The following is a 17,267-nucleotide window of genomic DNA, read 5'->3' as shown; positions in this document are numbered from 1 at the left end:
ATGCAAATAAAACTACAGGACTGAAAAATTAAGGAAGTTTAAGTACTATAGAATGCTGACTACATCTTCGCTCTGTACTGATAAATGCAAACAACAGCTTATGCCAATATCTGAAAAAAAAAAAAAATCAGTTCTGGCATTTTGAAACTTGAATGTTTAAGTGGTAACTTTAGTAATGTTCTTCTAACAACCTTTTGTATGGACTACAAATCGATGAATCGAACTGTTGAGCTTTGGCTCCATTACAAATTCACAAGTTTTACCTTCAAGGCACTAAGAACAGCAGTAAAGATATTAAGCTGCACAGCTTGCTGGCGAACACCTTTAGCCTGCTTCACACATTCAGCAAAGTGATCCAACATCTGTAATCTAAAACAAAGAAAAGAACATAATTTTAAGTGATGTTCTTTCAAAATACAAATTAAAACACAGCTGGTAAAGAAACCCCACACATAAAAAGGCCTTTTAAGTTCAGTCACAGAAGTTATGCTTCAGGGACTGCAGCAGGCAGAAAGGTACACTTTAGGTAAAAAGGGTGCTGTTATTCTGAACAGTCCCTTTGCTTTTAGCTCATCCACAGATGTTTACTATTTCTATTGAAGAAAACATCACCAAGAGGAAGGGAGTCTTCAGATATGTTTGGCTGTATAACTAGAAAACTATGAGGACAAGAGTGGAAACAATGTTGCCTTTCCACTGCCCTGCAAAACAGTGTTGCACTCTGCATTCTTGTTATTGTTCCTATCAGTTTCCCTGTTTAACCTCAATTCTTTCCCATTTGACCATGCCAGGTGTTACTGGGAGGAGGAGTACTCCCTAGAGGACACCAAGAACAGAAGTATAATGAATAATCTGCATTTTTAGCTACTCCACAGCTTCCCAGCCAAATCTTTCCAAAGCTAAGAACTGATATAGATCAAGCTGAAATACTGCAAGCTTGCCTCAAGCTTACTGCAAAATGAGACTGACTGCTAGGAAAATAACTGTTCCCATCAGGATTGCACTGAAGGATAATTTTACTTTGAAATGCATCTTAGAGCTGCTTTCACTCCGTGCTCAGTGACGAATTAGCTAAATAGGATGACAAAAGTAGTCCTGACAACTCATAACTCTGCAAAGGTAATGCAAAACACAAAGGAAAATAAGCTGAATTCCATTTGCTCTTTTTCATTATGCATAAAATTGTTTGCCAAGTAGAAATCAAATGGTCTTACTCATGGAAGCCAAATTAAATTCAATGGATAGTGCTGCTATGTTCTCAAGGCTGATCTGAAGTTAATTACAGTGGGTATTTTTTCAGGAAATTCTGGTTGCAGAGATATTACTACTGTTACATGGCGGAGAGAAGAATCTGGTCTCCACTTCTGAACTCTAATCTTCAGAACTAATAAAATTGAGGAAATTGCCTTATTTCTAAACTGGGTAGACATACTCTGGAATCCTAAGACACAATGAACACCAGATACTGAACCCTGAATTTAAAGACAGTTGATATTAAAGTAGATTGTTATTTTAAGAAAGAAAAAAATATTATTCAGAAAACAATGCATTAGATTCTGAAATTGAACACTGATGTAAACTGACCTATGTTTGTAAGAGACATGAGGAAAAACCACACCAAAGAGAGCCACAGATGCATCAATGACAGATACTCCTAACGGAAGGGGACCAGGTACAGCTTCACCAGCAGGGATGCGCAAGTAAATAGAAGACGGATCATGTTCCAAAGCACCACTTCCAGATGCACTATTTGGCTGAAGCTGCAAAATGCCACATGAATACCTCAGAATATACCTTTGCACATAAAATTTGTGAGATACTAGAGATAACAAAAACACACATGCAGCGGGTTACAAAACCAAAATGGCTTACAGACACCTGAATGCAACTGCAGTGCCCCCATGCATAAGAACACTAGCATTTACAGGGTCAGCTAAATCCCAGAGGGTCAAAGCAGTTAACAGCTGGATAAATGCACAGGCTACTACTCCTGGTAGTCAGAGATGGAAATTAGACAAAAGCAGATCGATTTTGGTACTAACAGTAGCTTCCAAATCAGCAACTACAATGTGCCATTTCGTTACAAAGGCTATTCATTCACTCTGTTTGAGCACTGAGTTCCAATACAGTATATTAAATTATCAGTTTTGCTTGTAGCAATTCCCTGTACAGAAAAATTCAGAAACAGAATTAAAATGACGAGCATACCTATCATGAAAATACTTCTTAACCATCGTTCTTTCAGGAAACACCTCAGAAAAGAAAACTTATCTTCATGATTTGTTAAATATTTAATCCTGAAACAAAACTGGAATCTAGTAGCTCTGCATTCTTTTTAAAGGTCAGAAAACAGAGCAAACATTTATAGAGACTTTCATAACACTAAAATATAAAACAAGAGAATCTGTGATGCAGTACAGGGCTTCAGTTACCAACAGTGACTGTCTTACAGGTTATAGGTAAAATAGAAGGGGGGGGAAGGGAAGAGAGGAGTAGGAATGCCCCAGAAAGCTCTGGTAGACTGGAAGTCTACTATGTCCACCATGACAAATGAGGGAATTCTATAAATGTATTTTTTTTTCTTTGACAAATTTCTGCTGATCTTTTCTCAGAAAGAGTTTCCCCTTGGTTTCTCACACTTGGTATCAATCTTCAGCTTTTGGATCTGTTCAATCCAGACAGCTGCCTTCTTAGAAACCTTGCCATTACTAAATAGTCTGTGGCAGAAGAGACGCTTTCAGCTCCGCCCTTCTTCCTATGCCAAGAAATTTCTGAGAAGCTGAGTTGCAAAGTTTATGATGGCACAGTTCAGCATTTGCTGAGAACAGTGAGCGGTCTAAGGAACGCAGTTCACAGAGAAATCAAAAATCACAGCAGAACTATGAAGACAGAAATATAGTGGGTATATCCAGATAGACAAACATTTTCATTCTGTGTCATTAAATCCTGAAGTTTATGAGGGTAAAAGGCTTGAAAAGAGGCAGCCAGCCCCTCCCTAGTCATCACAAATTAGGAAAGCAATGAGGATGTTATCAGGTAGTTTCCTAAAATACTTAACATTAACAAATTGTTCCCTATGTTATATTCCTTTTCCAAAGGCCATACAAAAAATGGTAACTGCATCAACATTAGCAACTGATCCAAAAATTATTGAGATTATTTGGAATTATTTAAAAAAAAACAAAACCAAACCCACAAAAAAACCCACACCAATTCTTGTGTTTCAAAGACTTCTTTTTTTTTTTCCCAAGTGCAGCGTATTTCTGATGATGCCAACAAAATTGTGCCAGTGCTCCCAAACTAAATGTAGGATTTCATACTACACCTCTAAAACCAGTTAAATCCTGATTTGCTGTGACACCATTTGGAATAGTGATAATTTGACAGCAGTTTCATTATAAAATTTGTTAAGTGGAACTTTATTATTTTTTTTTACCCAGAATAAAATAACGGAACTGCCAGACTGGGAAGATCAGGGTGGGGAGCACTGCTTTGTTTTAAAGAAGTTAGGTTAGCACGCTAACCACAACCATATGAGTAGCATTGTGCAACTTATATCTCGGCTGTAGGCAGCTTTTACTCAAAACAGTTCACTATAGATGGAAGGACTTGCATCTAGCAAACCTCTGAAATTAGACTAAAAACAAGGCATGAAGTTTCAGTTGTAGAAGGCTTCCCTCACATACACATCACACAGACAAATACTGTAGATAACTCTATTATTACAGGGTTTTTATTACCTGATCTTCAATTGACTTATGATCCGTTTCCTGCAGCCAAGAGCCAAGAAGAACGCTATCATCATAATGACAAAGAGACCTTAGGAGTGATGTGGTTGTATTAGCAGAGTTGTCTGTCAAAGTAAATTCTGCTACCAACTCTCGAAGAAGTGCATTAAATGATCCTAAACAAATGGACATTAAAAAGAATTGGTGCTGCTTCTTATTCAAAACATTGATTAGACATTCCAAATCAAAGCATGTACCATTACTTTGATTTTACAAAAAGCAAGTAGAGAAGGAAACCTGACACGACCACAGCTGAGAGAAAGGCTTCAAAGAGAACCCTGGGCTCCCAATTCTAAATTCAGTGCTCTAAATAACAGATGAGGCCGTTCCCTCCAGGATGACAATCCAGATTTTTGTGGGAATATGCTCATCAACATGATGATGTAAATTTAATGAATTAAAAACAAACCAAAAAGCTAATCTGTCAGATCATGTGGCAAATCATGCCTGGCAATTTACTAATAATAGCATAAATCTGGCTAACAGAACAGATCAGGTTAAAAAGAAAAAAAAAATACCAGAAACTCAAACTGAATCTTCATTCTCACATCTGTCCTTGAAGTATACCAATATACAGGGTTCTCTAGCTTTTAAGTAACAACAATATAAACAGCTAAATTGGAGTTCAGAACATGACCGCTGTACATCTCAACCCTACAAATGAGACTGTAACTTTTATACTCTAAGCATTACTTCAATATTTTGCAGTATTCATACTCTGCATTTATACTGTCAAGACAACATATAGAAGATGAAGAATATAGTACAAGACCCATGGAGACTCCTAATATCTATATTGAATCATTTCTGCTTCAAAAGCAAGCACCAAAACTACATCAAAAAGAGTAATAGAATTTTAACTTTAATAAAAATTGCTAAAAATTTACATACCTTCATACGTCTTTGGAGGTAATAAAGCCAATATATCATAAAGTCTTAAACGGACCATAGCTGCACTAGCTTTGAGATGAGCTCCATGGGCTTTAATTACTGATGGAATACTATAGAACCAAAACAGGAAAAGAGACAAAAAGAAATATTGCAGTTATTGAAGAGAGCATTTTCAGCTTGTCACAAGATAGACCTCCAGCTAAGACAAGAAAAGAGTGTTCAGAAAACTACTCTGAGTAACACAATTATATTTCCAGAGGTAACCATATGGAGCAAATTTTTCTAATATAAAATGCATGCTGCTGTATATTAGACACATGTACCTCCTCAGAAGAAGCTCCTAGCACTAGGTCAGAATATGAGTTAAAACAAATTAGTTCCAGTACTTCAGATCCAGGAAAAGACAAAAGTGAAAAAAGAGAGCAAAAATTGCTACTTACTGCGACATCATTGTCATGGCACATTCTATGGGCGTCATCAATTTCCTGATCACATCCTCAGTAAGGAGCTCAGGACAGTGAGCAACAAAACTCCTCATGGCTAATAACAAAATAATCTAAATTAAAATTTTACTGAAACAAATACAAAGCGTGAGCAAGGTAATAGATCCTAAGAGAATATCCAAAAAGCAGCAACTAAATATGGTTATTCAAAGACTATGCGACATGTTCATAAAACTATGTGCCAAAACCAGGTCACAGTGATGAAAATCTGACACATCTTCCTGCTTTCTTTGAAAATAAGTGAAGTTACAAGAGTTCTCTCTGTAATACTTAGGGTCGTGTTTTGGTTTACTGCACACTTGTGATCTTGCAGTTTGAAATCCTTACCGCAGAGAGCTCCAGCTCGGCCTTCCAGGGTTACTTGCCAGGTAAAAGAATCTCCTCTCGCCTTCTCTGCCTCCAGCTCCTTGAGAGAACGTGGAAATACATTTCTCCACAGCAGCAACATCTTAGGCAGATGATACCGAACGACAGAAGGACCTGTGCAAAAAAAAATGAAGTAACAGTATAATTAAAAAAACTGTTTAACTAAGTGAAAAATCTGTCATGAAGGCTTTTGCTCTTTATTTTTCCTCTTACTTCACTTTTCTTCGTTTTCTCCTGCTTGAACAACGAAAAGCCCAAAAAATTCTTTCTCATTTCTAGGTTGAAAATGTGACAAATAAATACTATAGGTAAGCCTGTCTGTTGGCATCAGTACTGAAAATACGAAATAGGCAATTCCATACCTGGTCATGCAATACGTAACCACTGCCAACTGCCTTTTTACAATCTTTTCATTCTGACTTCTACGATTATTTATTATTACTTTGAAGGCCATCTCTGTAGCCTGCTCAAACTTGTTCATAAAATGAATAGAAGAAAACCTGGCAGCTAATTACGTAACTAGTTTAACCACCAAGTTTAAAGAAAATTTCTGAAAAAGCTCTAGAAGATTCAGTGCAAGTGCATTAAACGTATATTGGAGAAGGACAACCTAAAATAGGGATACACTATTAGAAAAACATGACAGTAAGCTGGGAAGAAAAAAAAAAGTAATATAAGAGGCAATTTAGATTGAAACAAATGGTATTTGCTGAGAGATCAAAATACTGCAGAATGCGTTAGAACTTTATTATATTTTCCAGTATTAATAAAAAAACAAAAAAGAAAACCCACAACCCGCTACTATTGCTGCAAAATCCAAGAGTATACTTAGAACCTTCAAAATACATCTTCTGGTATTTCTGTGACGGCAGATACGAACATAAGGTTGGCTTTTTTAAAAGACAGCTGAACAGTTTTTAAACTGATAGCACTTATAATCAGTACTGTTGCCTCTCCAGACACACATATGCAACTTGTTGAAATGCTCACTGTGTTTCATTTACATTCCACTTCTTCTGCACTGATTAAGGAAGGAAGATGAGGGGTTGCCCTTTCCACAGAATGACTAAAGACTGGGTTTTTAAAACCAGAGCAGAACTCTTTTTTTAAGTACCACACCTTCTACTATCCTTCAGCTTACATAAACACTAATATTTCACTTTTTCCCAGAAAAAAAAACCAAGGCTAAAATAAATCACTAACACTCTGTTTCCCTTGATATGTGCTAGATACTGGACTGATCATATGCAGAGACCATTTGCCACAATGGATATAAGAAATGTTGGACAAGCATTAAACCAAAACAAAAAAACAATTTTTACAAACCTAAAGTCATAAGTGCTCCAAGTAAAAGCCATCCAGCTTGAGTCCGCTGCAAGGACAGCCTGCTGTTTTGTGCAGCAGTTCGTAACAGATCCTCAGCAATACTGACCACCATCTGCATCAATGATGAAAACCAATGTATTTTAAATACATAAATTAAGCCACTGAAAGCTACTGCAACACATCCACCCTCACAGACTATATATAAAGATATTCTCAAATCATTTAAATTGACCTTCCATAAAGAATTAATGCAGATTACATTTCATGCAGATGATCAGTGTTTTGCATATGACAATGCAGAGAGGAATATTCTCTTTAGCATATTAATGAATAATTGCTGAACAAGAAAGCAAATTTGAAAGGGGTGGGGAGATAAAGGTGGTAAATATTACAACTGAAATACTACAAACACATGCTCTGGCAATTGCTCTCTTTCTAGGCACAAGCTCAGTTTTGATAATGCTTTATGTTGTTACCATGTCACATATTTTGCAAAGCTACTATTTCTAGACAAAAAGGTATCTTTTAGTACACTCACAGATGAAACATCTCACCTTTCCTTTGGCATGAGGAATACCTAAGGGACACTGATGCACACCACCTAACAAAGCAGCCATTGCAAAACTGTAGCCACTAACAGCTTCAGGGGAGGTCTTCAGATTGTTGAGCCTTTCTGCACATCTATCTAAAAATGGAGTCAACTGAAAAGGCAATGCCACAGCTACACACCGCAAACACCATGCGGCAGCAAGCCGAGCAGCCATGCTGGGATGAAGAAGAACTGAAGTTACTGTCTCCAACAGACCTACAGAAAGAGAGTTTACAGTTTTAGAGGTATGATGAGCTCTTTAATACAGACAACTAAATTGATACTAGACAGGCAACAAGAAAGTTAAGAAAATCAGAATTAAAGTACTTGAATTTTATGACTTCACCTTCTTCAAGAGGGAAACATTATTAGCAATATGCTTCTCCAAATCAGGTTTTTACCAGCAATGCTGGAGCTGCCAGAACCACAGCACTGACTTCTACTACTTGAACAACTGAAAAGAGGCAGTAATCCTACATAAGGAACAGGCACTGGATGAGATGATTGCTACAATTTTGACTTCTTTTACAGAGATTGCCAGTAACAGAACAACATTAAGACTGATCTTTGGGTTTGCTTCATACTGTAGAAAAGCACACCCTACAGAAGTCACCGACTGCTATACTCTAGTTTTAACACAGTGCTGTCTCCCACTGTCACCCTGCATCCTTCTACACATTCTAACCTCTATGCCTCCTTAATCCTTGCTTTCTACCTGAGCTCTTCAGTCCAGTCCGTCTTCACACCAACACCTCCCTTAGTCCAGATCTCAAATTTTGCGAACTCCTACTTCAAAGCCCCCACTGACACCTTATCTTTTGCTTTTTTCTGTAGCTAGTGCATAACTTGTGCTAGCTGCTATGAAGTAAGCAGGTAGAAGTAACTCTGAGATAGTCCCCTCTGTTCTTACAGGGCACAGCAGCCAGAAGGAATTAATACGAGCACAGTCTTCCCCACACCACGGCTGGAGCAAAATCAGTATGAGAAAGATGTCATATGCATCAAGACAACAATCTATATAATGAAATATCTAAAGGAGCTTGCACTTCAATTGGAAAAAACCCTCAACATCCGCAAACTGAAAAAACCTGCAACACTATAGCGTAAAGGTGAATTTAGATGTTAAAATAAACAAGAGGAAAATACCATACAAACCCTTATCAACTTAAAATGAGACTATCCACAGCTTCATCCCAACAAAATACTCTTAATGTCCCCACAGAAATTTGATATCTGAGGGCAATACAGCTTTCCAGGAGCAAATATTTCAGACCTTCTGTAGCAAAACATTTTATTTCCTGTAAAACTATTATCAGAAACAAATCAATGCTAAAAATCAACTTTAATCACCCTAAAAAAGAGCTGCAAGCAAACTTTGATCAAAATAGTTCCTTAATACTTTAATCAAACTTGACCTAAAGTTAGGACACTAAACACTAGAAATGAGCTGAACAAATGTAGCTACCTGGAATACTACAAGGAATGCCAGTTTCATCACCTTATTTATTATATACTGATTTATTATTTAACTAGACTGAATGATATTTCATATTCATTGCTCAAATATTTCCTTTCATCTATTTAAATCTATTTGCATACCAATAGAGGGCTCTTGAATAAGAGGAGATGCAGTGGCATTCAGACTCTGAACCAGACTACCCAGTTCCTGGAGTGCACACACCATTACATGCTGGCTTGCAGCTACATCAGCTGCTCCTGATTTATTTTCACTGTTAGCATCATTCACTACTGCTTCTGCAAAAAAGAAAGAAAAAATATTTTGCTTAACTTCCACTTGAATCACATCTCACCATACACAGGATAAATAAGGATAGTTCAGTTTTGACATCAACCTTATATTAAAACAAAGCCACAAGCTTGATCATAGCATGAACTTGCAAAGTAACTGTGTTCTGAAGAGAAATAGTTTTACAGCTATGAGCCAAACACAATCATCAGAAGACCATGAAAGAGTTATGCCCATCATTTATTATGGAATTCAATGGACTGAGAGGTAGGATTAATAGTATAACATACCAAAAGCAAGTATACATGTGTGCAGCATGTGTATTGTATCTATAGAGAGTAACAAAATCATAATCTTGACATACCTAGGTTCTGCATACAAAATTGCATATATATGTGTATGAAATAACACTAAAAAAACCCAACAAAACAACACCACACCACAAAACAAAAAAAAAAAAAACCCCGACCACCAAAACTTGTAAATAATTAATCACAACCACTAATCCCTCTTAAAGTTACCCAAATTAAGTTCCTAGATCTCACTGCAGGTTCTTTCTCCTATAAAATATCCCAGAAGCAGCAACTGTGACTTCAAAGAAAAGGGACTTCAATATCAACTTCATGTTTACGTGTCTACTACAGTACAAATTTAGAAAATCATTCCCCTTTTATGAAGGGAAGTAATCTAAAAAAAATAAATAAATAAATAAATAAATAGTTCTTCCGATCACCAAATACATAACACAATTGCCTGCAACTTTAACAAGGTAGCAGGAGGAAGAATTTCTGCAACTGTTTCATCTCAGAAGAACAAAATTACTCCTCAAAGTATGAGAAAGCTGAAAAATGCCTGAGCCAGTATAACAACAGTAACTTTTAATTGATCTCAAAGAAAGAAAAATGGCTCTTACCCACTGCCTTCATTTGTTTACCAATGGCTTGACATATATCTTTGGCAGCTGCAATCTGTGCTTTCTCCCCAAGTAAGCTGCCCACAGTTGCTCTCAGGATAAAGGACACGCATCTTCGAGAGTAAACTGCCTCCACATGGGTTTGAGTTGCCCGAGGATGGGAGACCAGATCAAGTACATGGGACAAAAATGTAGCAAAGTTGCGCTCCAACCACTGACCTCCCAACGTTGTGACAAACACAACATAGGCCTGCAAATTCAGAAATTACAAACAGATCCAATTAAAACAGAAATGAAGGACTATATTCAGTCACCAAAGACTAAACACTACAGTTATACTCATGCATAATGCAGTACAGTAGCAAAACAGGATGAATCAATCTATTAGCCAGGTCTTTGCTGTAGAAACTGAACTGTTTTCCAGTGCCAAGAGTAGCCACTATACTGCTATACATTCTGTGAAGCACTAAATACTCTTTGGATGACAGCGAGAAAACCCGGTCCACTGCTCTAAATATGTGCCTCTTTAGAATTTTTAAGAGCATATGTTAATAACAGCAACAACATTAATGTGTTCTAATTCACAATGAAGACCAGGCATTTCCATCAAGTTCACTTGAAAAGGGCTTAGAAAAATAGCATGGGTTTCACAAAATACCCCACGATCAAAAAATGTGGATTCTGGCAAGTTACTGCAGTATATTGAAACATATGTCAGAGTGAGAATCCCTGAACTTGAAGAGATGCTGCTGCCACCTTTCTCTATCAGACAAGTGGAGCTTCCACATTCAGGAGATTTCAGCTACTCAAGACAGACATATGGAGTGAAGAAATGTAGTTTAACAAATTAGGGCTGTAAAACTACCCAGCAGCTGAAGAGCACACACAAAAGGACAACAGTGTGCCCTCCCTAAAAGGAAAAAAATTGAAAAGTGGAACTAAAGTCTTCAACATACTAAGGTTTCCAATATTTTTGCGAGTTAATCCCACCTCATATACACTGATCAAATAAGCTTTCTTTGGCACGTATTTCAAGCTATTGTTAATGCACATCAATAATAAAAGAAAGTAGCTTAGATGAATGACACTACATGTACATCTAACAAAACAGGTGGGTCAAACCAGACTTGTAAGTAAACTTATAAACAAATAAGGAACAAAAGTGTGCATTTTCCCTGCTAAAAGGGTGACAGTTATGTATAAATGTTACTTTACTTAAAAAAAAAAAAGTTAAAAATATTACATACAGCTCATGACAAACCTGGGTAACACCAACTCGCACTTCCCTATTGACTGATCCTCCTACTTTTAACATCTCTCCACCACTCTTTAGGAAACCAGATCCTCCCCGCAGAAATCCTGTGGCCATAAGCTCCAAAACCTCCTCAAGCGTGGCTCTCTTCACATTCTGCCGCATCACTTTTGCAAAAAAGGAAAGTTATCATTTAATCCCAAAGTTCCAAACATTACAAGCAATGATCCTGAAACCAGACTTATCAATTAAAAACTGTCTTGCAAACAGAAATCCAGCCAGTATTTCAGACAACAGCTTGTTTTCATGTTTAAGAAATAAGTTCATTTTCCCAGGTGATTTTTGTTAGTTTGCTCTGTCCTTCTATGACAACAGGGATTCTGCAATCTTTTCTCTTTTTAACTTAGAGTTTATAAAACCAAACAATCCAACTACAAGCTTTCATCTTCTGGAATAATAATGTACGCTACAACACTGTAATGTAACATGGTACTGAACGTGCAATTTGTCCACTTTGAAACGAAATCCAGAAGGATTTGTACCTGTTGCTTGTTTTGGTATCAGTGCTGTAGCCATGACCGTCCCCAAAAGCTTTGACACTGCAACTCGCACACCATAGTTTGAGTTTTCCAGAGCTTTGAAGCATAGCGTTGCAACATTCTCAAGTTCAGCTGTCCACATAAACACTGCTTCATTCTGTAATTCGAGCAGACACTGTAGGAAAAAAAGACTTGCTGAGCACCAGTGGAGACCATTCTTACCTTTTATCTAAGTGTCAGTGTAATTATCAGGTTTATTCAACAAGTATTTTAATATGAATATTTTCAAAGTTAATTTACACACACACACTCTCCCACTCACCAAATAACTTTGCTGAGTAAACAGTCAGAAGGCCTTATGGAATAGGGAAATACTTAAATAAAAGAGGAAAGCATAACAAAAGAACTGTTACCAAAACTTTTCACATTGAGGCTCACAGCTAAGATATTTTATCTCATGTTTGTTTAAGAAGCAGGGAAAACAGTATTACAGTACCTCTGTTTGCATGAAGTAATTCAAATTATTAGTATAAACTAATAAGGACTTACCTTGCTCAAGTAATTATCAAATTTCCTATCACAAACAACAGCTGCTATTAGACTGCAGGTACTTTACAATTACAGGACTGGTGATAAACAAACTCACCTTAGCCACTGCGCATCGTACAGCCATAGATCTGTCCGTCAACAGAGATCTGGCATTCTTATAAATATCACGGTGACAAGAAGCTGCTGCTCCTCCAAGTCCACTGAGGACTTTCTGTAAACTCATCAGAATTTCACTGCGGCCTTGAGACTGCACATACACACAAAAACATTTATGCAAAAAACATGGACACAGTATTCATATTGAACCAGGTGCATAATTCTGCATTTTCCTGTTTCCAGGCAGGAACATTTTTTGAAACATTTATAATACAGTTCACTGCAGCCATACAACTGCAGCTCTCTGGTTTTAGACAGCAGTAAGCACTATACACAGCTTTACTCACACTACCTCAGGTGTCACATAGATTAAGATGATCCAACATATTACCCTAGACAAGATATTTCTGTCCTACCCACCTCTGCCCCCACGCCCTGGCTGCAGCCTTGGGAAAACAAGGCAAAATCAGCTGGAAGAACAGGAATCCCAGGTAGTCAACCGCTTCCTACTATACCTGCACACAGGCAAGTAATTACAGTTGGAGGGTAAAAAAAACAAAACAAAACACCCAAACCCAAAACACACCCACCAAAACACTAACCAAAAGCACACCCAACAGCACAGGACACATCCTCCCAGTATCATGACACTCTTTCTCTTTTTGGGGGAGCAATGTATCCTTCTCACATGCAGAGCAACATCTTGGTGCAAGACTTAAGTATTTACTATTAATTTTTAAACAACTGAAGGTTTACTCAGGATCAGAAATCCTAATGCAGTAATTAGTAATGGTACATACAACCATTTTACAATTTTAATTAATGATGTCACTATGAAGCAACTACTATAATCGTATGACAAAACTCTAAAAACTCTTCCGCAGTAAAAATACATGCCTGTGTTTCGCTTGATACTAACCATGTAAGTGATTTGCATTTTTCTAGGTAGATAATCAGGCACTCTGGCAAACTCTGCTGGGGGAAGCAAGTTTCAGTCTAAATGGAATCAAGACCACATATATAAATAATCTGCAACTTACCTCTGCACTTTTCAGAGACTTTAAAAGATTATTCACTGTTTCTGGGAAAGAACTACCCAGCATTCTGCCCATTTTTTCATAGAATGCTCCAACGCATGCCACAGCAGCCCTATGAAAAAAGACATGAATTGGTGTACTCTTTTTCTGTATCATATAAGTGAAGATAAAATGCTCAAAAATGTATGTTTTAATAATCACTGATGAATAAAAAACTAATTATTATCCCCCACTACTTTAAGGAAAACCTTAATCAGCTTCTAAGAACATAAATGTATTTGAATGGCTATTACTACAGAATCTACACATAGATTCTGGAGAAGACAAGTATATGCTGAAATGTAAGCAAGAGTAGGGTTTTGTGTCTCAATAAAGTGTCTCTTTTCCAAGCGCCTGCAAGATAACCCCTACCCTTTAATATATGCTCACATTTCTGTAGATACTGAATGATGTTTTTTTCCACGCCTAAAATTAAAATATATAAAGTACTGCATAACACAAGAACATTTATAGGCACTGTAAAAATCACTGGATCCATAAAAAGAGTTCTATACGTATTTTTCTTGCCTTGCCATTTGCGATTAGGATTTTTTTAAGTAACACTGTACCGTGGTTACATAACAAATTACTTCAGGCCAGCCAAGAAGCAGCTCCTGAAAACATTCACCTTTTCATCATGAAGGAACAAGCCTTGTTTTTAAACCTGAAAATCTTGGGTTGATTACCGTTTAGTAAACCTATTTATTACTGACTCATTATAGCCCACCTTTACCAGTGAGACAGCTCCTCTGAGTAAAGAAGAACTGGATCACATGCACACACAAATCCAAGTATACAGACCCTGTTTGAGAGACATATGCAGTATATCATGGTAGGGGCAAGATTTGATGGGGGGAAAAAGAAAAAAAGCTTTGAACATTTGCTTACAATTCTCTGGGCACAGATAACACTCTTGTTTGACAATCTGCAGGTTTCATCTTAAAAAGGGTACCTGTGTGCAATCAGCAATAATTCCACTAGCAGGATCTCTTCATTGCATCACTTCATCAACTGTTATCCTCTCCACGACATAAGCATATGAAGAGACATAAGACAGTCCCTTGCCTAAAGGAAAACATCTAACATCTCACTTTCACCTAGCCATGTATGTGTCACCTTTGAGTCCTGCCCTCCACAATCCAAATCCTGCTCTTTTCCTCTGCTATACCAAGCACGTTAGCTACAAATGAACATGCAAAAGGTAAACGTAACGTGCATGTATACAATCATATTCTTCTTTAATACCCAGGACCACTTAAAAATAACTCCCTTTTCCCCAGTTATATTAAACATACAGTTTTGTGGGCAGGTAGGCTGCAGTATCGTCTTTGCTCTTGATGATGTCATTACACTTGTCAAGTGTCTGAAAAACAGTAAATGTGTCTCCAATGCTGTAAAGAGCAGCAAGATTTTTTGCTAGTAGTTTTCGCGTAGGTGGCCCAGGGGAACTGCTGATGAGTCCTGTTAGTTGTTCTACAAGTTTCTTCTGTTTTTCCTTGACATCCGTCTGTTAATGGACCAAAAATAAGTAAGGAAAGTTACTTAATCCTTTGTCTTGCCTCCAACACCCAGCAAAACCTACAAGATATTGAAGTAAACCTTATACCACTCCCCCTTGTATGTAGGTCAGCAAACTGCTTGTCTCACAGAGATTTAAGGTACATTCAATAATAGCAAAGACAGATGCTAAATGCTCAGAATTAGCACTGTTACTCCATTTGGTTTTGCCTTTTTAAAATACTTACTAAAAATACAGCCCTGCCTGCCTAGAACATCTTTTAATCCTGTTTACCACCAAGAATCCCTACTCTGGAAGGAAGGTTTTGCCTTCCAAATACTTAAGACAATGAAGAACTCAAACCAAGCTATGTATTATATAACAGAGTCAGACTGACTGCCTACAGCTAGAAACTAGTACAGAGGCTCTCCAGGCTGAATCAGAAATCTGGCCATCACCTGTCAACTTTCTCTGGCATGAAATTAATATAAATGTTTTAGAAAGAAGGAGAGGGGGGACACCGCAAAATTACCTTGTTAGCAGCTACCAGTACTTTATCCAGAAATCTTAACCATTCAAAGATAAAGACGGGTCTCTTTGCTTCTGTGATTTGAGCTAATGCTTCCTCATTCAGCAACAAACTGTGAGCCAGCTCCATAACTGGTTAAATTCCAGTTTTACTGTAAACTTGTGTAGCAATTCTAAAATAAAGAAATAACAATATTAGCATAAAGTATAACAGTACAAAGCTTTGAAAATGAAAAAAATACAATGATGAGATCCTGATTATATTATCATGGTTCACCCTGTTTAGACTTGTCTTAGCTAAGCAGTCCCACTGAAATATTACTCACATATTTACAACTGAGTATATCTGTTAGTATTTCAGGAAGCAGAGTTGTTAATTGTATAAAGAGCACTTACAGGCATCTTCAGGATGCTAACTCTTACCCAAGAAAAGACTATACTGAAGTCCCTGTTTAAAGAAGGAGGAAAAAAAAAAGCCAAACAAATCCACACACAAAAAAGGTAAAGGAGTCATCTCTCTGTCTCCTCTTACGTAAAACAGAATAGAGATTGTCCCTAATCAAGACCTGCACTCCCAAAGCTTGCGCATGAACCTGGACACCTTCTCAACACCTTCAACAAAGTGAGAAGGTGATGAACCCGCCACAAACTTGAGAGAGGCAAGAACAGTGCCCTAAAAGAGACAAGAACTGACCTAAGGCTTCCCAGATCCCACTAGCGTTGCTTTAAGTGCTGGACAAATAAGCCCTCTGAAACCCAGAGGGAAGTACAAGCAGCAGCCAAATGACTGCAAGTCTCCCCAACAGGCAAATTACTAACACCAGAAATCCTCCTCAAACGGTGAATGGAGGGAGGGCAGCAACAAAGCACTACCTGAAGCACACTATCAGTGCAAACAAACACTCTGCAGACAACCACAGCAAACCCCATTTCAACAAACTGTGCTGTTTCAGGCTGAACAGAGTGAAAAAAGAAAACTTATATTAAAAAAAAAAAAAAAAAAAAAAAAAAAATCACAAAATTCAATCAACCTTCTTCAGCAAAAAGAAACCCAAAAAGCAAAAAACCCCACCCAACCTCCAAAATTGCTACTAGTATTGCTGAAACTAGTGTCTCTGGCAAATCAAAACCAGCATAAGCAACTAAGGAGTATTATGTAAGGCATGTCTTTCAACAGCTGCATCGTTCCACTTGTGCTCAAGTGCTCACAGCTGCTTCCTCATTCAGTGATCAAACCCAACAAATTCTTAAAGTCAAATGAAGTGATTTAAAATTAATTTTTTTTTTAAACAACCCCAACATCAGACAGTACTAAAGGGCAACATTTTACAACTGCATTACATTTCTAAATTCACCTTATGATTTGGTGCTGATGAAACTAAAGCAGCCCGATGTCTGCTCTTTGGTACTTTGCATTATAGTATTTTTCACTGCATACGTCTCCAGCGACAGATGAGGAAAGGTGGAAGAGCCACACAGAGAACTACATATAGCCCTCCCCAGCACCTCCAAAGTTATGAAGAACTGAGGAGGTGCTGCCTGTCAACAATGCACAGACGCATCACCTCAAAACACTTTTACATGAGACTAGGGAGAAACACAGTGA

The 17,267-nt window shown here is 37.6% G+C and overlaps 1 protein-coding gene across 1 annotated transcript in view; it reads right to left on the bottom strand.

Moving 5' to 3' along the window:
- The window catches only part of HEATR5B (HEAT repeat containing 5B), a 51,324-nt gene extending 35,257 nt beyond the window's left edge, over positions 1-16,067 (bottom strand). The window contains exons 1-17 of the mRNA XM_061471050.1: positions 15,988-16,067; positions 15,666-15,834; positions 14,931-15,142; positions 13,600-13,708; positions 12,561-12,710; positions 11,918-12,089; positions 11,385-11,542; positions 10,124-10,373; positions 9,063-9,218; positions 7,429-7,679; positions 6,875-6,986; positions 5,510-5,662; positions 5,120-5,219; positions 4,680-4,789; positions 3,741-3,904; positions 1,585-1,760; positions 264-369 (exon numbers count right to left, since the gene is read on the bottom strand). Of these exons, the coding sequence (XP_061327034.1) occupies positions 264-369; positions 1,585-1,760; positions 3,741-3,904; positions 4,680-4,789; positions 5,120-5,219; positions 5,510-5,662; positions 6,875-6,986; positions 7,429-7,679; positions 9,063-9,218; positions 10,124-10,373; positions 11,385-11,542; positions 11,918-12,089; positions 12,561-12,710; positions 13,600-13,708; positions 14,931-15,142; positions 15,666-15,791 (2,505 nt within the window). The 5' untranslated portion in view covers positions 15,792-15,834; positions 15,988-16,067. The remainder of the gene's footprint in view (positions 1-263; positions 370-1,584; positions 1,761-3,740; positions 3,905-4,679; positions 4,790-5,119; positions 5,220-5,509; positions 5,663-6,874; positions 6,987-7,428; positions 7,680-9,062; positions 9,219-10,123; positions 10,374-11,384; positions 11,543-11,917; positions 12,090-12,560; positions 12,711-13,599; positions 13,709-14,930; positions 15,143-15,665; positions 15,835-15,987) is intronic.
- Positions 16,068-17,267: the final 1,200 nt, after the last annotated feature.

This window comes from Pezoporus flaviventris, unplaced genomic scaffold (genome assembly GCF_033815535.1).
Source record: "Pezoporus flaviventris isolate CSIRO_AGI_PZ_B2104156 unplaced genomic scaffold, CSIRO_AGI_Pfla_v1 ptg000066l, whole genome shotgun sequence".
NCBI lineage: Eukaryota > Metazoa > Chordata > Aves > Psittaciformes > Psittacidae > Pezoporus > Pezoporus flaviventris.
This window is presented reverse-complemented; position numbering and strand designations above follow the sequence as displayed.